The following is a 24,762-nucleotide window of genomic DNA, read 5'->3' as shown; positions in this document are numbered from 1 at the left end:
ATGATTTTTTTTAACACCACAAAGGAGGAACGTGCGAAACCATTCGTATGAGCTCAGCACAAAATTTAGTAATGCTTTCGTCATTTCAAAAGCACTGACATTTTATATCCATAGACAACAACATCAAATATGTTGTGGTAAATTCTGCTAACATGTAAATGTTTAAATTTTTTTTGCACTTCACCTCGATAAACTCAACCGCCAGTGGATCGTCGAAAACGGCGTGCCGCACCGCCAGCACCCACCGCTGGATGAACTGCACCACCCGCCGCTTGCTGGTGAGAAAGTACTCCTGGTCCTCTTCGCTCGCCTGCCGCAGGTCGATGTCGGCGTCGGCGTGATAGTTGGCGGCTAGCTCGTCGATCAGCAGCGGGGTCGGCATGAAGACGATGTGCGTGAGCAGGAAATCGTCCAGGAACGGATCGTTCGGTCCCGCCTGTCCACCGAGCCGCGTCTCCAGCAGGTGCTCCAGCATCTTCTGTGGCGTACCGGACATAACCGTGTATCTGGTTTGTGTCGAGGGGTAAAGTTTGAAGAACGGAATTGAAAATGCAGTGATGAAAAAAAAAAAACCCGGAAAGTAGGATGAGCTCTAAATTCGGGTGAATATTCTCAAACCATTAAACTCTAGTGTCGAGATCGTTTCCAAGATGAGGGGGCTACCAGCAAAGGACCAGTAAACAGATTTGCTTAATTAAAATGGCCTCGCCTTAACATCATAAAAATATAAAAAAAAGGTATACAAAACCCCAGAATGAAGCTAGGAGGATTAGATTATTCGAGTGATTTTTTGCGTCCTGTCGACAAGGCCACCAAAATGTGGTTCCAGCTTTCGACAAGCGATACTCGACACCGGACACTCGTCGACATTCTCCACTTTCGACTACACTTCTTCGGTTCGGCAGAAAAAGAAACCCAGATTGCTTGAAAAAACAACGGTGTACCCAAGTGCACCGGCGGCCTTCTGCCGTACGCTGCATCACAAGCCAAATGTAAGCATCCGGTCTGGCTTAATTAGCTAAATGTTTGCCGTCGCCCCACGCCCCTCTCTCCCCCAACGATCCACCACAGGACAAAAAATATCTCCATCGCTGGCAAGATGAAAGACCACCGGTAAAAGGATAATTAGTTCTCCAAGGGATCGTCGTCCCCTGAAAGCGGGAGGGGGTTTTTCACTTTTGTGTGTCTGTTTTGTTACGATCCAGCCTTTTTTAGGTTTTGTTTTTAAATATTAGTTTCTCCAGAAAGGACGAACAAGCGTGAACGGGCGAAAAGGGAAAGCGTACTTCTTGTGAGACTTTTTCAATCGGATGGCTTGTGAAAAGGGTCTGCTGTTTTTTCCCCAAAACTCTACTTGTCCTAAGCAAATGCCAAAGATCACGGGTTTAGCTGTACGGCGAGTTTTGCAAATATTTGTAAGAACGTTAGGATTGCTTCCATTATTGGTTTGTCCAAGCGAACAGCGGATGTCTCTTCAAATCAGATCAGACACACTGAAAGCAACGGTATTTGACTTTTCATCTTGAAGTCAATTCATTTTGGGAGGCAACAAAAAAAAGCGTTTAACCTAGACCGATCTTGTGTATAATACAGTTAAATTTAAAATGTCCGATTCTATTACTATGGTACTAAACCATCGCCATTTAAAGCCCTGGGTTGCCACCAACAGCTAGTGTACCGGTCGAATTAAAATAAAACAAATGCAACTGTTAACATCAAACCACTATACGAAAAGCCATACTTGAATGCCGAGTAGCCGCGCTGCTTGGCGACCCGCTCCAGGATTAGTACGTCTTTGCCGTGCTCTTGCAGCCGCAGCGTGTTCGCTTCGACATCGCGCAGGATGCGGTTGAAGTGCTCCTTGTCCACCCGCAGCAGGTGGCAGTTGTTCTCCTTCAGCACGATCGTGGCCGCCCTGTACGATTGTTTAGTTTGTTTTGTTGTGTGCGGTTTCCATCGTTGCGTTTATTGGAATTGTTTAAATGCGTCCCCCGACAAACGCGTGCCGAAATGTGTTAGAACCGTTGGGTTGTGAAAGCAATAGAAATACAAAATAAATAACACAAAAGGATTATTAGCAAGCACTTAAACGCTTGGACTATGTGACCGGTACTATGTTTAGTGTAATGAAGAGAATTTTTCGTATTTTTTTGTTAATGAAGCAAAAAGATTATCCTAGAAGAGATTATAGACTTTTGAATAATTATTTGTATGATTCATACTAACTACATTTATACTACGACGACAATTAATGCGTTTGTATTACTTCCACCAATTGTTAGATAAGCTTTCGTTTTCAATATTTGTAGATTTGGGCAAATTAATGTTCGTCACCAAAGACATTAGAAAAAGAAAATAAAAAAACCCAAGGAGCCATATCCATTCCACGGCAACTCACCTAGGGGCATCGTTGATTAGTGCCAGCTTGCCGAAATCGTCACCTTCCTTGAGCGTCGCGACCGTACCCTTGCCGTGGATGACGACGTCAACCGAACCCTTCAGCAGGATGTACCAGGACCGTCCTTCGTCACCTTGGTTGAACACTGCAAAAGGGCACAGAACAAGAAGATTACGACGGATCTGCAAGTCATGCGAAGCGGCATCAAATTAATCACAGGATTCTGGTTGAAGGACTGCGAAAATTGGCATCCATTATGGAAGCTAATGGTATGTCTTTTAACGTTTTTCTTCTTTGGTTACTCCTGCCGAAATGGTACCGGTAGGGAGAGAAAAAAAACGCGACGATAGACGACCGTCATCGACTTTTGTTCTTGCTAATGACATCCAGCCAGTTAATGTTATGCGTGAGTAAAGCTTAATGTCTTGCGCCGGCGATGAGCCGGGCGATACATTATGAGGACCTAATTTCATTCCGTTACGCAATTTCTCACATTTACATCTCGATAAAACAAGGTGAAAACTTGTTCGACGAAATGGTTCACTGATGAACTTGCTCCTCGAAAGGGGGTGTGAGGTTGCCGGGAGAGACTCGAAGGACACTGGCGGATTTTTCCCGGGTCAGTAAGCATGCACTCGCCGGGGAAGATATCCAACAACCGTGCACCTTCAACATCCTCCCATTTTCCGACCCTGGTGATTGACGAGCGTTGGTTGAAATTTTGCGCACGGTGGGTAAACAAAATTTATGACATTCCGGGCGGGAGGGGTTGAAATAATTTATAGTTTCGAAAGCCGCACTCGGACCGGTTCTACCGCTCGACGGTTGGTTTGAATCAATTGCAACCCACGATAGTGTTCTGTAGTAATGGTACGTTAAGAAATTCGAGGAGTATGTAAGGACATGAGGTATGTAATAATGGCACTATCCTTCGCCGACCTGTGGTTCATCACAAACGGATTCCTTTTTTGGGGAGGAGGCAACCGGCGGACTGAAGAGGGAAGATTCCTTTAGTGAGGAATGGTTTTAATTAATGTGAGAATGTTTTCTATGTAAACTAATAAATTTACTTGCTAGTGCCGGAAATGAGGTAGTTCAAAAGAGATGCTTTCGTTGGGACGATTTCTTGCTAATGTATTTCATTTTCCAGAATCATGGAGGTTGAAAACAAGAACGAACGGAGGCATATACATGCAGTAGATTAGTTTCATAGCAAGTTTTTGCTTCAAACTTTTTATTCATTAGTTCAAACTCCATTTTTACTCATCATCGACCTTATCCAATCATGCAATCCGGTTTCGAAATACATATGGACAACCTTTATAATATTTTATTTTCCATGTTGATGTAAAAATTCAGAAACTCAAATCTAAGTCATCTTTTGTACACATAAGTGCATACAGAAAATGCAAGCAAATACGTTTTCACTAAAAGATGTGGACGTTCTGCAATTAATACCTACAACGTCCGAAGAAATAAACAGAGAAAACAAATGTTTGGTAACGAAATAAATTTTCATGAATGTACAGACTTTCCTGAAGTGCTCCACAATTTTGTAACAGGTAATAAAAACGGGTTGTTGGATATGAATGTCGAGTAAACGCTCCAAAAACCGTGGCAAAACTTCAACAAAACACTAATTTTAGAGTCACTTTTTGCACGTAGCTTTCCACGGGGGTTTGAGTCCGTTTGAGTTTTCCATCGGATCGTTCGTAGCGTATCAAAATGTAGCACGGCTAGGGTTGAAAGTTTTAACAAGGTCGAACCTTAGAAAAACAGGCAATGAATAATGATGAGTTTTTCTCTCGCAAAACCCATCCTCATCGGGCTGGTTCCACTCCCAGCGGTAAACGGGTGAGGAAAAAAGGAGCCCCAACTCGACGGCAAAATTCTTCTTGTAACTGTAATAGATCACGGGTCTGTCGGGGTCGAACGAGAGGAAATGTCAAACAGTCCCTTTAGGAAAACCGATGTGCTAGATCGGATCCGTCTGTCGGCGTAATGATTGATGGATGTTTTAGGTTGGTACAAGTCACAACAAGGTGCCTCGGCCAAGCAGCAGGAAACATGTTGATATCCTTTTTTACTTTGGTTTTCCAGAAACTCACAAGTGGGGTGATAAAGATCGTCAAACTTAACCTGTTCCAAATTCGTTGGTCTTCTCCTTCTACATGCGTCAAACTGCTTCCCATCAACACCTACAAACGATTTTCCAATTATCAAGGATAACTGTATCCTATGCTATGCAAATCAATCTGATTAGCTCGGAAAATTTATCCATTAAACCTGTGGATGAGTTGAAGAAACACTTCCTAGGTTGTTGAGTGCCTATCGGATTTGGCGGAGAAGACGGAGATATTTATCCAAGTAGATCATCGGTATGGTATCGGTTCCCGCATGAAACGACGCACATGGAAACATGCCCGTCCCGGGGGACACACAAAAGAAATTTTCCACCTAATGGGGCGGAAAATTAAAATATCAATTCGTCTTACAAGGGACACATTCGGTGGAAACGGAGCGAAAATTCGATGCTTTGTCGGTGCGGAGCAATCTCATTAGGGATCCTCAAAAAAGGGAATGGATTTCGGTGGATCGTACGACATAGGGTATCTGTGGGTTTTGCGGTCCAGGAAGGAGGGGGGGGGGGGGGGGGGGTAAACCGCAAGGACCTTCCGCGACGCTTGGCATACTTACACACGGTGCCGGCATGTGCGTGCGCCTCGAAGACGATTATGGAGGCCAGCTCGCGCTTGATGGAGGTTGACAGATGCGACAGGGCGGCGATGTGCAGCAGTTCCTCGTACACCAGCTCCAGCTCCTCCTGCGTCCGCTCATGCGACCTGTTGAAAGGGGAAGGTACAATTAGGCAAGCGTCTTACTTGTAGTGCGCATTCCAGCCGAGTCTGGTTGATTATTACCTCGTCACCGGAATGTGCAAATGTCAGTTCATTTGAAAGTATAATATACACACATTACGAGCTTATGTGTGTGTGTGTGTGTGCTTGTACACTCGCTGGAAGGATAGCACCGAGCCTCGATAGAACGCGTGTAATTCACTAATTAAGAGCAACTAAATTAACAATTCAACAGGCTGCCTGAAAGATTCCTCTAGTTCGTCGAACGGAAGAGATACCTGCATGTAAAGTAGCATTCCATCAAAAGGCAACTTTCCGGTGAACAACATCAACAACAACAATAACAACAGTTTGATCTCAATTAGCACCAACGCTGAGGCCGGGCTTTCATTTGCAAATCAAAACTTCTTCGTCCCGCATTTCTTAGCAAAGCCTGGAGAGACTTAATTTGCTGGACAATATTTGCACTACTTGGGCTTGGGCGTGGGCCGACCGATTTTCCCGCAAGTGCGCTCGAACTGGCTCAAGTTTGGCCCGAGCAAGCCCAGCAGGATCAAAGACTCCATTGAAATATTTAATTTCACTCTCTCCCCCCGTTTCTCCGTCCCTCTCGCACATCATGTCGATGGTGGAGAAGCTACAAGGAAACGCCTACTACCAATGGTCCAATTAGTGGTTTGGTGGAAAGTTTTGCCCAAATCAACTGGAGGGAGGGCTGTTCAATGCTTGAATTGATTTTTCTATTCGCGAAAAACGTGCCGCAGTGATTGATCGGGTCGAACGGGCTGGTATGTCGTAATTGCGTTATTTGAGTCCAGCCGCCAGCAAAATCTTCCGGTTTAAAAATTCGGGAAAAGCAAAATTTTGATTATTATCATTATTAACGTGCAACGACGAGAAAAGCACAGTTGGGTTGAAATTGAATTCAATTAGTCGTTATTAACTTAGACTCTTAATATTTATTATGCATGCTATTATTTCCTTGTGCCCGCGTTTAAGGCAATTAATGTTCAAATTCTATGCTATTACATTTTTATTAACCATTTGGTAAAAGAATGATAACATTGGTACGCATAATGGTTTCCTTTAATGGCGAAAAGAGAAAGAACTTTTAAATAAGTAAAGCTTACAATTTCCCTGAACCTTATCATAAATTGACTGTAAAATAAGAGCACGAACGGGACGCATACCAACGAGAAGCCACTCTACACGGAATGCACTCGTAATCACCAACTACTCGGACGACATAATGTCTTTCCGATGGCATAATTTAGAAGCCGAGACCCGGAAGGCGGAAACTTGGCTCACTATCGAAATTTATAGTCAGCATAAAATTCACCCATTCCGTCTGCCGGCGTCGAAACTTACGCCCGGACACGATCAACATATTTTCAATGGTGCATAAAATGATACTGCAGCTCAATTTCTTGCTCCGCCCATCATTGCACAAACTCCCCCATCTACTCCGCAAAGTGCGAGTCGTCGAGAACGGTCGGTTGAGTTGAGTAATAAATATTTCGAACAGCTTTTCACCGAAGGGAGGAGAGAGATGCTGCGAGGAGAACACTATTCTTCCAAGCCGCAACTCGTAGCTGTCGGAAAGTGGTGTCTATAATTTTTCCGAACGATCCATTTTACGCGTTTCCCAACCCCGGGGTGGGGAAACGCTTCCTGGGAAAGAGCTTACCGTAGTCGAAACTATGGTGGTTCAAAATTGAATCATAAAATTACAAATACACAGCTCCTCGGGTGAAGTTTTCCGACGAAGATGGAGAAGAAAAAAAAAGCATACCCACCGCTAATAAAGTCGCTATTATTGGTGTAATAAAAAGGCTCTCCAGTTGGGAAAAACACGATCGGGGGTTCGTTTAGCAACCATTTAAAATCAGTTAAAGTAAGAAACTTTAAAAAAAAAAATGCAATAAGTGCACCAGTCTCGACGAGAGGAATGAAATAAATATCTGAATAAGTAAAACCAGGCAACCAAGTTGCATTCGCTTTAGAATGCTTAAAATGGCAGGATTGGAAGTAGTGCCGCGTCGTACCGATAAGTTGCACCAACAAGCGGAGCGATGTGGAATTATAATTTAAAATTCAATAATAAATATCCAACATGACCGTTGGCGTTGGCGTTGCTTTGCATGGTTCTGTTTTTATTCATGTACGCGTCGGGTGAAAAGAGCATTACAACGCTCGCATGGAGACGGCTAACAATATTGTGCGCGGGTGGAAAAACGTAAATTGAAACGAGTGCAAAAGTGGACAAGAGTACGATGGACAAGGAAAATGTATTTATAAATATGGAAATAAAGAAACAGCAGCAGCTTTGGGAAAGTGGCGGCAAAAGGACCGGAGGATGTATGATGCGGCACTTACGGCTTCCTCAGGATCATGCGGAGCGTTGCATCCGGGCCGCGGTGTAACAGCGCCGGAAGTGCCTCTCGGATGTGTTCGTTCGCGTGGTTCACATCGTCGGACGTCGGTGCACCGCCCGCCGTACCGTCCTCATCCGACTTGAAGCGATACAGAAAGCACTTGTCTTTGAACGGCTGCTCTTTTGCCACTGTGGAAAGCGAGATAAGAAAAAACAAGAACGGATGAGAAAATAACCATGTGTAGTGTAGTAAAGGGGTATAGAGGAAAAACCTTTAAGCACGAGGAAAATCGAGTTGAAAAATGAACACAACCTAGACGTAGTAACACATCGTGAAAATGTTGAAGTAATATAAAGCAGGGAAACATTTATCGTGCTGTACAGTGTAGATATACAATAGAAAAACTACCGAACGTGTTTATTAAAAAAGGTAAAAGAAGAAATAAACATGTCATAATGCAACATCGTGAAATCGTTGCAGTGAACGTTGTGAAATTGTTCAACAAAATGCCATCAACGATCGTTTCACTTGTTTCGGACATTCGAAGCGTTTAACAGAAAAAAACTACCCTTCCCTTGGACGGCGAACTTACCGTGACACAGGACCCCTTCCTCGAGCAGCGCCTGCCACATGCCGGCCGCCTGCGTTCGCGTGTGCACGATCGGCGAAAGATTCAGCAACCACTCGACCAGCTCCGTGCCGGGGGCACATTTCCGGATGAATTTTCCGCCCACCTGGTTGTTTTTTTGGGGGGAAACACGAAACGGCAAAAAGAACAAAGGACAACGGGAGGCGATAAGTAAAGATAAGAATTTAATTTGTGTACTTTGGCCATGTAGTGTACGGTGTGCGTGTGCAAGTGTCCTTTTCCTGCCTCTCCCAGCAGACACAGACAACCTCTTTTTCTTTTTGGTGAGGTGTCAGGCCGTTACAACGTAATGTGGTTAACTCGCATGGTTAGATCATATCACACGAAGAGGCGCTGTTATGAATCGGTCCCTCGGGGAAGAGTACTTCTCTAATGTTTGGATGTATGTGTGTGTGTGTCCGTGTGCTATACTCACCTTTCGGTCCTTTAAACAGCTGGTATTGTCTGACACTAGGAGAACACGGAGTGCCCAACCCATGCGGGACATTGCAGGACTTGGTATCTGGAGGAAAAGGGAAACAATATTTAAGATTAGTTTTCGAGGTAATTGTTTTGTAAACAGATTACTTGTTTAACCGGTGTAAGATCGTCGATTAGCTTTTTTTTTAACAAAATGCGATTACTAATGGCTTTAATTCCAACAAGATTAAGTTGTGCTTTATATCAAAATCTGAATGAAGCAGTGACTTCTTCAGTGACTACTCGATTGGGTTTTTGATTCTTCCTACCTTTTAAAGCTAATATTATTTACTACAACTATAAAATTTGGGACAATGTGTAACAAAACATGATGGAAATTGTTTAACAACAATCAATCTTTACCTAGGCTTAATAGGAGCACATCGAAAGTTTTCCATCTAAAAAAGTATACAACCAACCCGGCGGTCGGTTATTTCCCACAAGGGTTTGCGTCAATGAAATCCATCTGCAGCCATTTTATTTCCTTTCCTGTTCATAAAATTTATTCATGAAAAACCATTTCCGAAACGATGAGTTTCCGACAACGGTGGAGTAGTGATTCAAAAACCAAAAGACGAGTCTGTGGCTATTATCAGCAAATCGATCAGCCCTCAAAAGGTCTCCCCGGGACAATCACGGTGAATACAGGAAGGCTTAAAAATGCTTGTGATCTACATCAGAGCGGACCATCGTCGTGTTACGGCCGTAGCAGGAAAGTCGAGTGAGGGCAAAACAACCGCAACAATGACTAAAACAATATCGTTTACATATTCCCCGCTGCTTTGCCGGTTGGTCGTCCGTCTATCGGCCTTGTTTTTCACCGTTAGGGAGGGAAGCAGGGGGTGGTTGAAACCGTATTTGCATATTTTAAGGGTTAAACGATAGAGACATGACCATGTGTGAGTGTATAAAAATGAAACAGGATCAAAGTGCGATTTTCCCAGGGCGAGTGAGTGAACAATCGAACGAGCAATGAAGTGATTCAGGGAACGGATTGCAATCTTTGAAAACCTCACTAACAAACACACAAGCACACACTATCTTCCTTCCCCGTTCGTTTTCCCTTTCTCACTCTAGGTTCATGGGGAAAAGGGTTCACTTTTGCAGGGACCATTTCGCCTTTTACGAGGGAACGAAAGCATAAAAGTACCGAAATGAACGATAATTGTGTTTAATGTGGTGTGCAAAAGTTTTACCACCAAGGTTTTGTTTTATGGCACTTCTACGGCGTGTGCCCGGAGAGGCCGGGGCAGGATAGGCTTTCCAGGTGCATGTGGTTTGCTGCTTTGATCGCTGTTGTCCAGTAAGAGGGGTTTTATTTTTTCTTGGGACATTTTATTTGCCATTTTGAAGGTTTAAAATTGATCAACAAAAGAAGGATGAGTAATGTACTTGAACACAATCACAACATTACGAACAATTTCATTGGAAATCTTATCCTTCAATCTTTTGGATGGATTCAACTGTGCTTGTCAATGTGATCGGAATTAAATTATAATATCGCGAACGAGATGAGAGCATCAAGATTGACGCTTGAAGCTGACGCGTTGGTTTTAAACTTTTCGTCCTCTCCTTGCGGGAGGAAAACCTCAGCGGGAAATCAACTCCCACTGCAGACCGGCCCAGTGTGCCACGTCGAGGCACGTTTCTTGCTCGGTCCGCGGCTCAGCCGTGGTAAAACTTTGTACCGCGTGCCCCGGAAGCCGGTCGCCGGAAAGGGATCGGTTCTTGACGATCGGAGTCTAAATGAACGACGTTCGACCGTCGGGAGGGGGAAAGGGCCGACGCGGGGCGATGATAACGGGGGAAAAGTTTGCCGTCGATAAGTTCTTCACGGGGTGGATTTTCGGGAAAGCGCGTTACGGACGATTCGTGGCTTTCCCTGCCCAGGGTCTCGCCGTCGATGCGGTCTTGAGTAAGTAGATTAATGTAACATACAAGTAGATTAATTGAAATTTCAATCACGAAGATTTAGACGAACGCAGGGAAAAGTTTGTGGTGCACGTTTTGCGCCGGTGGAAGCTATACATTATCAATTTTCTTCGCCCTGCGCCCTCGAGGGTGAGTGAATTGAATGACAATGTTCCGTGCGTAGGTAGCCCGGTCCTATCCGTTCTTATAGCTTCGAGATGGAGCCGCAAACGGGGAGGGCGTGTGGCAGAAGAAAGTAATATCCCTATCCATATCTCATTCCGGGAATGGAAATCTAAACGATTAAATATTGATCGTCATCCATCGGTGGTCAGTTAGGTCTAACCCTTCGGAAGCTTCCGTTTGTCTACAGACGGCATGGAAATCGGTTATCATCCGGGTCTGAAAGAGGAATTTCCCTCTTTTTTTTTGAGGACAAGGAGAAGAATTCTTCAACCAAGAGACGTGAGCTAAGCACCACATCCAAGCGCAGGCAGCCCGAAAGGGCGGATGTAATCAAATCGATTGAATCATTCCTTTTTACCGCCCCCTTCCGATTGGAAAAACTCTCCTCAGCAATGGTATTTGCGGTGGACAGATTCTTCTCTGCAACGAGACTCCATTTCCACCGAGCATAGAACGAGGACGTCGGTGCGGACCGAAGGCCGAGAGAATGCTTAATATGACCGCAAGATATTCGAAACTTTGTCGATTCCACTAGTTACGCTCGCGTCGGGAGTAGAAAAACATCCCCGCCCATTTCCATTTTCCCTCGAAGGAATCCTCCCGCTGGTGGTGAGGTTTAGATTTTATCATTTTAATTGGTTTTCGATTGCACCCGATTGATAACTCGGCAGGATTTCTACATCTACGCGACGAAAGGTGGTATGATATTGGTTTCAAATTTAATTGGAGCTTTTTTTATGCTAAGAGCATTTTTATGTTGGCTCGAACGTACTATGATGAACGGGTCAAGTCCAAATATGCAGCTTGCAAGCGTTTTTTAATGAGCCATATTACGAAAAATGGGTCAGTTACAGTTGCACTCATTAAGATAATGAGGTGTTATTTTGTTTTTCGTTGCTTATGTTTGTACTCCTTGGTTTATTACTTTTGATCTAATTCGCGAGAGGAAGCGTTTGAAAAAAGTGATAAAAGATAAACAAATTAAGACGCACAATTAAACACGATAGCGTGGTTATTACGTGACACACCTCAGAAACCTCAATGACCCAAACGTGAACTTAATTCGTAGACTCACTGCACGTGAATCCATTTCGAATGTCTTTCTCGACACGTGCCATCTAATTTATATACTCCTTGGTATTTTGTTTATTTTGTTTCCTTCATTCATTTCATTTAACTTTAAAGCCATCCCTTGCCGATGAGTGGGTGTGCTGGAGTAATCTACCGTTAAATTATTATCGTACAAAGATCCTAGATGGCGACGAAGCGAAAACCCGAAACCACCAAAAAGGTGGTGAATTTAATGTCGGGATGAAAAAAGTGGAAAAGATTGCAACGTGCCACCCGCGTTCGTGGTCGTTGTGGCCAACTGTCTGGCCCAAAACATCCGCGCTGGTTAAGCGGGTAGGTGGAGCCCATCTCGAACGCCCCCCAAACGACATGGTACGACGGGCCAACTACAACCCTGAGGCAAGAGACCCAATAAAACAATCGTGCGATAACGGCCGAACGGAGCAATAATTAGCATTCGTATTATCCTCGCTTGGATCCACTTTTATTGCGTTAAGGGCCGTTACTGACGTCCTCCGGCCGCGTGAGGCGATGGCTTGGTTGGACAGTGTGATGTCTTGGGGGTAGGGGGAGGAAGCACGTCGAAGGGGCCGCGGCCTTTTTTATGAGCGTCCGGAAGACATCAACGTGAGGAAATGAGAATAAACGGTCAAACGAACGCTTGACTACACGGGTGTAGGGACGAAGAAAGGAGCTCGCTGGCTGAAGATCCACGCTCCTCTAAGTTCCTCAGAATGTCCTCTCCATCTTCCTAGTCTTGCCAAGAACCGCAAGAGATTTACCGAAACGGGCGGCCCACCCAGCAGACAGAAACAAGCAGCAATAATGAACGACGAGGACGTTCGGATGTCGTCTGAAAAGATGTCGTTTGAATAGCGAATTTGCTTCAGGCGACGTGGGTGGACATGGCCAAACCCCGATGGCGTGGTGTTTTACAACGGACAATGATTGCGAATTCGAGTCCCGGGATCTTCCGACGATGGTGTTTGATCCGGACGGCGTGGGTGATTTGATTTTCAGCCTCGCTGACGATCAAAAGCAAACGGAAACTACTTAGGCTCGCCCGCTAGGATTTCTGAACGCCATCAAGCACCGTAAGTAGCTCACGAACGTGTACGCCTTCCCAGTAATTTATTTTATCGTGTGATAGCGAAGCGGGAGCACCGCACTTGGCGTACTTTTCTGACCACTTTTTGACGATAATCCATGAAACCGAAATTTATGGTGACATTTATGAGCCGGTGTGCGAGATAAGGCCGGTACTGCTGTGGGCACGAAGAGGCGAATACATCGACCAGGTGCGAGATGGTTAAGGGAAAGGTTTTGCTTGTTTTTCGCCATTTTCTGCTCGAAATGGGAAAGCAGTATAAGGAGGGTTTGATGGCATTGGAAACATTTGTATAATCGCTGCTATCTTTAGGAATTAACAATCGTGCAATTTGAAGCTTATCTTTGCCGTTGTAGAGGGGTTTATATTTTGATTTGATCAATCTTTTTCTATAGGAATGTAGAACAATTATCAAATCTCGGTTCAATTTAATCACAAAGATCGATTTTGCCACAAAGCATACACACGATGGAATGCCATAAGGGACACCACAAGCTTAGTGAGCGCTCAATTTCCTGGCGAGTTTTTCTAGCTGATCGCTCAACTTCAGGTGTGCAATTTAATCCTGAAAGACCGGAAACAATAAATCCACCATGCGACCGGAGCGCAATCCGGCACCCGACGCGGCCACTAACGAAGTGCAAAAGACCGCGCACGTGACCGGCATCCACCGGGGGGTAAACGATTATACGTGCGTTTCCGCCAGCCCACGTTTCCGATGCGTTTTTATGTGCCAACCACCATTAAGGGACCATTAGAGCTGACCACCTTTTGGACGGTGCACTTTCGGGGTCTAGTTTTTCTTCGTTTAACGTTTTCGCGGGGAAAGAAAATCTCGCACACATTTGTGGCTGCGAGTAGTTCAGTTCACTTCGACCAGGAGAGTGGACAGACCGTCGCTGGGCCCAAGGGGAGGGGTGCACTATAACGAGGGTAAAGTGTAAGCTCACCTCCGTGATTGGTGCGGCAGGATTTGGATGATCCGGACTGAGCTGCTTTTTCGTTGGCGACGGCTGCTGCTGCACGTTCGTCTGCACCGTGCTGGTCGTCTGCATGCTCTGGCCAAATCCTGTTCCACGGAACGAACGGACAGAAAGAGGGAAAAGGATTATTAGAAATGTATCGAAGCAACTAGAAAGTGGTAAACCTGTGGGAGAACTGCTTGATTGAAACCGGTGAAAGAACGGATCTTTTAATTAAATATCATGTAACGCTGTTTTTTTAAGACTCACAAATAGTTTGAATGAAATCATATAACATAATAAAAACATTTGTAATATAAAATAAATCTAGTACCCTTTTACTGTGCAAGAATCATCAAAATATCAAATAATAAAATGTTGTAAAAATAATGTGCTAAAAAATAGGAAGCTTAACATAACGGTTTATTTTTCAAAAAAAAATTGTTGCAATCATGAAACAGCATTTATTTGTTTAATTTAAAAATTAAACATTGTTAAGATTAACGATAACACATAAATTAACGAAATACCTTCTATGACCACCGTAGCAAACCGAATTACTACCAAACCAAAAACTATAACAGAATATCTAGCCAAGTCCGCTCGTCCATCATAGCCGCATGCCAAACGGTAATGACATTCCAGCAATGCATAACTCCCTCCCATTACCGGAAGCGCAGATTTTCCCCTACACCACGTTTCGGTCGCTGTAGTTTCGGAAATTAGTGTTCGCTTCATTACCGTACGCAACATGTGTGGTTGGCGCATTTGGATGTTTAAAATGTTGACACTTGCCGTCAAAATCGGCATCATCGAAACATATGCGAGGCCGAACGTCATACCGATTGGGAAATGGATGGTTTGGAGCAGGAAATTACGCAAATATCGAACAAGATGGATCGATCGGTGGCGGGTGCAATTGCATTACGGTGCGGTAGGACAAGTTTTGTATCGTGAATTTAAATGGTTGATGGTAGGATTGCCATTACCAGCATTTAAATAATACAGAAAATGTTAACGTTTATTTTCAATCTAAATTAAATTTGAAAACCAGTGATAGTATATGATAATAAGAAATGTAAAATGTATATAAATGACCAAAAATCGTATGGTAAATAACTAATGCCTTTTGATATCAACGCACCACGTCAGTACTTACCATTTTTTAGCCTACAGTTCGTAATTATGTCGTTCATTAATTCTTTATTTTTCTGGAAAGAAACAATTGGAAACAGTATTATTAAAATAACAATCGATTCTTCTATAATAATAATAACACATAGATTTTAAGTCCACATTTTTCTTTAAATCAATTTTAAAATGGTACGCTCACATGTCCTATGTCACGTAAGAGTGTGTGATTATTAAAACTCAAAAGATGCAGTAGTTTCAAGATAAGCCTTTAAAAACCCCACTCATGCACTGTATAAGATTCGTATTCATAATCCGTGTAAATCAAAATTGCGAGCAGTTTGTCGTTAAACAGAAATCAATTTAATCCACACGTAAGCGATGATCTTCTTTCAGCGTTGAATAAATAAAATGATAAACGAGCTTGCAAAGATAACAGTGGAAAAGCAATCTGGCTTTCGTTAATTCAAATGACTGAGCTGAGATAGCCATACGGACAAATTACTACACGAATAGACCTCCCGATTGGCATGAGAGGATATGTCTCGTAATTCAATCATCCTGATCCGCAATGGATAGGGTCTGATTGGGAAGAATTGTGAAAAATTGATCCCTTCCCCATGTGCCACGTGCCTCCATCCCATAAATATCTCAATGCATCTTCGGTTGGACATGGAAAAAAGCCAAACAAGGGCATTGCTGGAGGACCTTCGGAGAGGAACTACAAGAACACGAACACTGAATTACACGTGTAAACAAGTGCAGAAAATGAAGAGGCTCCCTATTGGGAAACGATAAGTTCTCGTCCGGACGAAACCAAGGAAGCACGCAACTGCGGGAATGCGGGATTGGAATGGAGGGAAAACGTATAACATTGCAATTACACATTCGAGAACCGAGCCCGTCTTGTACGTCCATAAATCTACTTCTATAATTCGAACAACGATGTCAGTTGCATGCCCTGCGGAAGACAAGCGCCCGAAGGTGCAATGTGGTAAAGCGTGTGGGTTAAATGCGGAGTGGAAACGACCGTCTTCGTCATCCTGCAGCATCATCATCATCAACATCAGCAACATTGGCCGCCGGGGTCGTACATGCTCATGAATAAATCAGTAAAAGTGCCATTCAATCGTTCTGCAAATATTCGCTAAAAATAAAGCCTGTGTAGAGAACGGGTTTAGGGTTGGCAAACGGGGCAGGACATGACTCCCCAGCAACGTTATAAGGCTGTCACATTTTTCGAGGATTGGACAGTGTCGGAAAGCGTTCGGTAGGATATGCCACTTTTTGACACATTCGTTAGAAGAAGGGTTTCCAGTGGGAAGGGGCTTACCATCGTACGCTAAATTTAGAAAAAGTCATGCATAAGAAAACGTTTTTAATAATCTCGCTTGGCTGTTAGATTCGATGATCCTTCATATAGTTCAGTTGAAACGGTTTAAATGAGGTTTAAATAGTTTAATGAGGTGATTATTAGAATAAAACTTCTAAAAGATGACCAAAGCAATGTATGTTTTTTAAATTTCAAATCCATTGACTGTTTCTATCCACAGGTACGCGATTTTACTGAACGAGGCAAAAGACTATACATTCTACTTCTTTTCTCCCCCGATATGTGCAGTCAGAATTCACTCATCGCAAACAAATGAAAAGAAAATCCTTCACATCCCATTCTTGAGCGGAAAACAAATCCCCGTCCACCACTCCTCTTTCTACAGACACCGCGGTACGAGCAAATGCTACAATGCCCGCCGGATTATATTCACGCAGCTGATGACGGAAGAAATGTACTCCCACCGTTTTATGCACGCCGGTGCGAGCAACCCGGGCGCTATCGCCTGGCATAATAGAGAGTTTCGCTCCGACGGTAAATGATGCCACACCGTGGGGGGGGGGGGGGGGGGGGGGGGAACACTGCGGTAAGGTGCCGGCGGGAAAAATGATCCATCATCAAATAGTGCGAGCGCGTAAGGAAGACAGATAAGAGACGATCCTTGCAGCGTGCTTGGGTAGATTCCTTCCGATGGATTGGGCGGGCGGGAGAAAACCACCGAGCACACAAAGTAACGATTCCTTGGTGTGTGTTTGAGTGTGGTAAACATGAAATCAAAATTTGCCCCGGATGCCCGAGCATGACTCGAGGAGGTTACTCAGAAAACAATTGACGATTGGATGGGACAGCTTCTTTACGGCTTTCTGCTTCGGGGATTGTTTGGAAAACGTAATGGAAACAAACGCAAGACGCACACGTAGGCGTCGGGTAGTGGAGTCGTAAAAGAAGGATGTATGGATGAAGCTAAGCAATAGCAATTCTATCTACACGGTTGAATTACTTTCGAACAATTTAGATAAAATAACTTTTATAACGTAGCAGTAAACATAACTGTACGATATTGCGACGCCTAAAGGTAGGCCACAGAACTCTACAAGGTTCTGAGCAGTTAGGAATTTTGAATTTAACGAAACCCTACAAGTACCAGTTTATGATAACCTGCTGTTCAAAAATAACGGTTAATTGATAACAGTGTCACCGGTCTTAGACATCGCTAGCACAACATTTGTGACGTAAGTAAAGGCGTTCAGGAAATCAAATAAACCCAACTTGAGAAAAAACCACTGGTGTTTGTTAGGCTCTGTCCCCAACATACTTAGCATTATAATCCACAGAAAGTCCCTGGCGGGTAGCGATCTGTGGACACTATATTGCGTTCTCTGGTACCGTTGGACAAACCCAGATTTTTGAAACCATTTTCTTCTTTCTCTATCCACCTGTTGAGTAACAAGTTCCGGAGTAGGCCGTACCCTACATTTTGGTCCTTCGAACCGGATTGGCGCAACGAACCTATCGTGCGCAGATTATTTCATACATTCGTCGTCGGAAGAGGAACTTTCGTCTACCGGACGGGTTGATTGAACATCGGTGGCAGACCACGGACACCACACGAGGCCGATCCAGTGCGCATCGGTGCCTCAAGGGGAGAGAACCCAAGTCGGGAGTTCTCTTCAGTGGATCAGTCCAGCGCTTCGTGCCCAGCGTTTGTTCAACCCAGCGTCTACAGGAATCGTGTATCAACCGGACGGGTTGATTGTCCATCGGTGGCAGACCACGGACACCACACGAGGCCGATCCAGTGCGCATCGGGGCCTCACGGGAAGATAACTCAAGGTGTGAGTTTCCTTCGGTGGTACCGTCCAGCGTCTCATCGCCACGAGAAGTTTATTCAGCGTGATTGTGAGTACCAGTCCAGAGTGTCGTAGCAGTCGACGCTGACAAAACAGTGAAGTGAAAAAGTGAAAAGTGCAACAGACTAACTAATAGTCACAATGAACACTCGCAGTAAAGTGATGCATACCCCGCCACCAGGGAGTGACAATTCAGACGAAGCGGCTACGGAAGCCACGGTGGAACAGTGCGCGAGTGACCACGTGACGAAAACAACCCCACAGCACGTGTCACCAAAACCGTCGACGTCATCGCCAGGTAATCGTGAGTTGGCCGTGTTGCGGGCAAAAATGAAGCTGGCATATCGTCAACTTATGCAGCTTCAGCCGGACATCACCAACAACAAACTCCCTCCGGCCACTGCGCGGGTGCACTTACGCACATTACGGGAACTTCAAGGCACCCACGGCAGGATTATGCAGCACATCATAGATCTCCTGCCAGATGACCTCGAAGTCGACATGGACGCCGACGATGCCTTCCGGAAGATCCACACCACCTGCACAGCCATTCTGGAGGCACAGCTGGACGAAACGCCAACAACGTCAGCAGCTCCGGCAACTGCGGCAGCGCATCACCTCAGTGTCCCGATGCCAACCTTTGACGGACGCTACGAAGAGTGGCCCAAATTCAAGGCCATGTTCCTCGACATCATGGGAAGGACACCTGTTTCGGATGCAGCAAAATTACACCACCTGAACAAGGCACTCACCGGAAAGGCAGCAGGAATCATCAATGCGGCAATGGTGAGCAGCAACAACTACAAGAGTGCCTGGGAGGTACTCGAAAGGCGGTTTGCGAACCCACGAGCAATCGTCGACAAACACATTGCTGGGTTGCTCCAACTAAAACCCGTGCAACGCGAATCAGCCAACGAACTTCGATCACTAGTAGAAACGTGTAAGGGTCACGTTGATGGGTTGCAGTTCTTAGAGAAGAACATTGATGAAACCAGCAACCTCATCATCACCCACATCCTCGCGTCGTGCATGGACCCTAGCACTCGTAAGGCATGGGAGCTCACATTGCAGCACGGCGAGTTTCCGGATTTGTTCCGGACGTTCGATTACATCACGCGGCAATGCGAAGTGTTGGAGAGCTGCGCAGCAGGCAATATGGACAAACCATCTCGTCCAAAGCCGGCTCCTACTAAAGCGTTCACGTCGACCGTTACGCCGTCACCGACCGCAACGTGTGTCATGTGCCAGGACAACCATATGCTCAGCAAGTGCGCGGATTTCATAGCACTATCGCTACCAGACAAACGGGACAAGCTCCGAAGTTGGAAACGTTGTTTCAACTGTTTCGGAGCTGGTCATCTCAACAAAAGGTGCCCCTCGAAGTGGACGTGTCGTCGGTGCCAGCAGAAACATCACACCTTGCTCCACGACGAAGGGACTAGTGCCGCCAGCGAGATCCGTCACGAACAGCCAACATCTGCAGCAGAACACCGTACAGCTACAATATCGCTTCACACGGCGATACCATCGACAGTGTTGCTGTCAACCGTCATGTTGTACATCACTGACAGCGCAGGGAAGAACCATGCTGCAAGGGCTCTCTTGGACAGTGGAGCACAGTCCAACTTCATTACGGGAAGGTTGGCGCAATTCTTAAACCTACCTCGGAAGTCGGTGAGCATTCCGCTGTCGGGGATTGGTGGCAGCCAAGCGACGAACGTAAAGTCATCAGTACGAGCCACCATCCAATCGCGCTGTTCATCATTTTCGACGTCGCTGGAGATGCTGGTACTGCCCAAGCTGTCAGCAGATGTGCCTGCCCATCGTATACACCACAGCCAGTGGACGATTCCAGCAACCTGCGTCTTGGCTGACCCAACATTCCACAAGCCTGGTGGAATCGATATCATCCTGGGTGCGGCGTGCTTCTACGAGCTTTTAAAAACCGGACGCATCTCACTTGGAGAAGGTATGCCGTCACTCCAAGAAACAGCATTTGGATGGGTTGTAAGTGGCACAGCCCAGATAGCAGAGCAGTCGCTGCCAGTGGTGTGTTCAGTCGCCGTACACACCAACGAGCTGACTACGATGATGCGGAAATTCTTCGCAATAGAAGACGTAGGCAGTCTCCCTAGTTGGAGTATCGAGGAGAGAGCCTGTGAGGACCACTACGCGGCCACTACAAGCAGAGACGAAGCCGGCCGATATGTCGTCCGACTTCCGAGAAAGTCTGACATGATCGGGAAACTAGGTGACTCGCGGACGATCGCCCTCCATCGGTTTCTGGCTATCGAGAGACGTATGCAGCGAGAACCCGAAACAAAAAAGGCATACGTGGAGTTCATGGCCGAATACCTCCGCTTAGGCCACATGACAAAGGTGGCAGCAACAGGTGATAGTCGGGAAACATTCTACCTCCCACACCATCCTGTGTTTAAGGCCGACAGCACCACCACGAAGTGTCGGGTTGTGTTCGACGCATCCAGCAAGTCATCGACAGGAGTGTCTTTGAATGATACGCTGATGATCGGACCAACAATTCAACAAGATGCTACATCGATCCTGATGCGATTCAGAACTCATCAAATTGCACTGACAGGAGATGTGGCAAAAATGTACCGCCAAGTATGGGTACATCCCAGCGATCGCGCCCTACAGCGCATTCTGTGGCGAGCTTCACCCCATGATCCCATCGAAGAATATGAGCTGAATACTGTAACTTATGGAACCGCATCTGCACCATTCCTTGCGGTGAGATCTCTGCAACAAACAGTATTGGATCATGGGAGTGAGTTTCCAATAGCAGCAGCTCGGTTCTCTGACTTCTACGTGGATGACTTTGTGTCTGGAGCTGATTCACCCGAGGCTGCTCAAACCTTGCAACAGCAAACCGAACAACTGTTTGCCAAAGGTGGATTTGAGCTGCGGAAATGGGCATCAAACGAGGAAGCGGTGTTGCATCATGTGGACCAACAAAGCCGAGCATCCAGCCCATATCCCAACGACGATGACGACGGATCGTTGGCAACACTTGGAATCATATGGGATACGTCAGCGGACACTCTGCGCTTCAAAGTCCAAGCCCCGGATGTCAACGAAGATGCAACCAAACGCAAGGTATTGTCCACCATTGGGAAGATCTACGATCCGGTAGGGTTTGTTGACCCAGTGAAGGCGGTTGCCAAACAACTTCTTCAACGTGTATGGACTCTGAAACACGTCAACCAACAACCCTGGGGATGGGATGCTGAACTTCCGCTGCAGCTACGAACGGAATGGCTCAACTTTCTTGAGCAAATGCATTACCTTCACAACATCAGCATTCCGCGAGTCGCCATTAGATCTTCAGTGACCACCATCCAATACCACGTCTTCTGCGATGCTTCGGAGAAAGGATATGGAGCATGCTGCTACATCCGTAGTTGCGATGCCCAGGGACATGGCACAATGGAGCTCTTCGCCTCAAAAACCAAGGTGACACCCCTCAATAGCAAGCACTCTATCGCTCGGCTTGAACTGTGCGCAGCTCAGTTGGCCAGCTTGCTATTCGACCGAGTAAGAACTGCGGTAAACCCAGGCTCTCTGGCAGTCTTCTGGACAGACTCCATGACTGTGGTACATTGGCTGCGAGCATCACCGAACTCCTGGAAGCCATATGTTGCCAACCGGGTATCGCAGGTGCAACAACTAACGGAGGGTTGCACGTGGCGTCACATCGCAGGAGTCGACAACCCTGCTGACCTTGCTTCCCGAGGATGTTTGGGCAAAGATCTCCTCTCCAGTACCCTATGGTGGCAGGGTCCTTCCTGGATGAGCCTGCCAGAAGATCAATGGCCTCCACCACTGCTTGCGACACCAGATCCTTCAGTGCAAGCAGAGCAGCGAGTAGCAGTTGTGGCATGCGCTGCCATTGAGCTGCCAGCTCACCGCATATTTACGCTCTTTTCATCGTATTCTAAGCTGAGACGGATGACAGCGTACTGGGTTCAGTATTGGAACCGATGCACCAAACGCCGGTCGTACGAGAACCCTGGCCTGACGACTAAGGATTTGACGGATGCGGAAGAAGTACTGTGCCGCTTGGCTCAACGAGACCACCTACAGCAAGAGGTCAAGGCCTTGCAGCAAAACAAACCCGTTCCTGCGTCGTCCCCGCTCAAATGGTTACATCCGCAACTGGGAGCTGACGGAATCATCCGAGTTGGAGGACGTTTATCCAACTCATCGCTAGCGGAGGATGTGAAGCATCCACTAGTTGTTCCTGCCAGTCATCCATTTGCTCGACTGCTGATGGAACATTTCCATAAGCAGTTACTTCACGCGGGACCGACTCTGATGCTAAACACGTGCAGACAACGCTTCTGGATTACAAGTGGCCGAAATCTCGCCCGGAAGGTATTTCACCAGTGCCACACCTGCTTCCGCGCCCGACCATCGTCGTCAGCAACTATAATGGCTGACCTCCCGGCTGTCCGAGTAACACCGGCCCCTCCTTTTTCGATCACCGGTGTTGACTACTGTGGTCCAGTGTTCCTGAAAGGTGGCCACCGACGGGCGGCGCCCGTGAAGGCATACGTCGCCATATTTGTATGCTTCACCACCCGTGCCGTACACATCGAGCTGGTGTCAAACCTGACAACGGAAGCATTTATAGCAGCATTACGACGGTTTGTGTCTCGTCGTGGTTTGCCATTGGAGTTACACTCGGACAACGCGACGAACTTCAAGGGAGCAGCAAATAAGCTGAACGAGTTGTACAAGCTGTTGCGTACAACTGAACACGAGCAGAGCGTTCAAGCTTGGACACTAGAACGGAAAATTTCATGGAAGTTCATCCCACCAAGAGCTCCTCACTTCGGTGGACTGTGGGAAGCCGCCGTCAAAACCATGAAGTACCACCTAGTGCGCGTTTTAGGAACGACATCACTTTCGTATGAGGACATGTCTACGCTGCTGGACGAGATAGAATGCTGTGTCAACTCCCGACCTATAACATCGATGTCAGATGACCCACACGATATGACAGCCCTCACTCCTGGACATTTCCTGGTTGGAACGAACCTACAGCTTGTTCCGGACCACTGCTTGCTGTACGAAGCCGAAAACCGGTTGAACCACTGGCGTCATGTTCAACAACTTCGCCAGCACTTTTGGAACCGTTGGCAGAAGGAGTATTTACAACAACTGCAGGCGCGTTCTAAATGGACAAAGGAAGGTACAACCACAGTAACGCCAGGAACGTTAGTTATAATTAAGGAAGATAATGTGCCTTCGGCGTGTTGGCCATTAGCACGCGTAACCGAGGAGCATCCTGGAAAGGATGGCAAAGCGCGTGTCTTTACATTACGTACAAGTAAGGGAAGTACAGTGACTAGGCCATTGGTAAAGCTGTGTGTATTACCAAAAGCAAACAGTTAAAATTATTCAATTTTAAGGTGGCAGAATGTACGATATTGCGACGCCTAAAGGTAGGCCACAGAACTCTACAAGGTTCTGAGCAGTTAGGAATTTTGAATTTAACGAAACCCTACAAGTACCAGTTTATGATAACCTGCTGTTCAAAAATAACGGTTAATTGATAACAGTGTCACCGGTCTTAGACATCGCTAGCACAACATTTGTGACGTAAGTAAAGGCGTTCAGGAAATCAAATAAACCCAACTTGAGAAAAAACCACTGGTGTTTGTTAGGCTCTGTCCCCAACATACTTAGCATTATAATCCACAGAAAGTCCCTGGCGGGTAGCGATCTGTGGACACTATATTGCGTTCTCTGGCACCGTTGGACAAACCCAGATTTTTGAAACCATTTTCTTCTTTCTCTATCCACCTGTTGAGTAACAAGTTCCGGAGTAGGCCGTACCCTACAATAACAAAATAAACGCAAAGCAGTGTCTTTCAATTAGAAATAAAATACCACCAACAAACGTAAAAACTGAACGATAAAATCGAACAACCATTTTCTTGCCAAACAAAAAAGAAAACAAACTAACGAAATATTTTAATAAAACTCGAAAACACCAGACAAAAAGAAAAAGTATTCAGTAATTTTCAATATTTGCAAATCAGTGAGCCCATAATGAGCCAAACCCTGGTGTTCGGCAAATCAGAGGCAAAACCAATCGCCCACCCGCCGAACAATCGTGTCCTGCTGTGCCACTGCTAATCTGCCGAACGTCACCACGCTACCTTCCAATCATTAGTAGCTGGCTATAAATAGGCTGTTCAGGCCCAGCAACCAGGAAAAGCATCCTTTTTCCTCGGATGGACCGCGTTCTCTGCATGCGATCGAATCCTTCCACCGATAGATGACGAAGGTCGCTCTGACCATCGTTTCCCATCGCAGCAGGGGTGTTGTGGATGGAACGGAGCGAGGGGCTTGGATGGGAACCGCAGATTGCCAGACAAAACCACAAACCGGCGGTAGACGGCAGCCGACCGGTCAAGCCATGCTACACCACCACCACCATCA

At 46.0% G+C, this 24,762-nt stretch overlaps 1 protein-coding gene across 1 annotated transcript in view; it reads right to left on the bottom strand.

Moving 5' to 3' along the window:
- Positions 1–24,762, bottom strand: part of LOC131290180 (rap guanine nucleotide exchange factor 4) — a 98,870-nt gene that overhangs the window by 18,310 nt on the left and 55,798 nt on the right. The window contains exons 5-13 of the mRNA XM_058319485.1: positions 15,137–15,188; positions 13,966–14,084; positions 8,696–8,782; positions 8,224–8,365; positions 7,633–7,819; positions 5,096–5,241; positions 2,399–2,543; positions 1,742–1,915; positions 185–506 (exon numbers count right to left, since the gene is read on the bottom strand). Of these exons, the coding sequence (XP_058175468.1) occupies positions 185–506; positions 1,742–1,915; positions 2,399–2,543; positions 5,096–5,241; positions 7,633–7,819; positions 8,224–8,365; positions 8,696–8,782; positions 13,966–14,084; positions 15,137–15,188 (1,374 nt within the window). The remainder of the gene's footprint in view (positions 1–184; positions 507–1,741; positions 1,916–2,398; positions 2,544–5,095; positions 5,242–7,632; positions 7,820–8,223; positions 8,366–8,695; positions 8,783–13,965; positions 14,085–15,136; positions 15,189–24,762) is intronic.

This window comes from Anopheles ziemanni, chromosome 2 (genome assembly GCF_943734765.1).
Source record: "Anopheles ziemanni chromosome 2, idAnoZiCoDA_A2_x.2, whole genome shotgun sequence".
In the NCBI taxonomy this organism is placed as follows: Eukaryota; Metazoa; Arthropoda; class Insecta; order Diptera; family Culicidae; genus Anopheles; species Anopheles ziemanni.
This window is presented reverse-complemented; position numbering and strand designations above follow the sequence as displayed.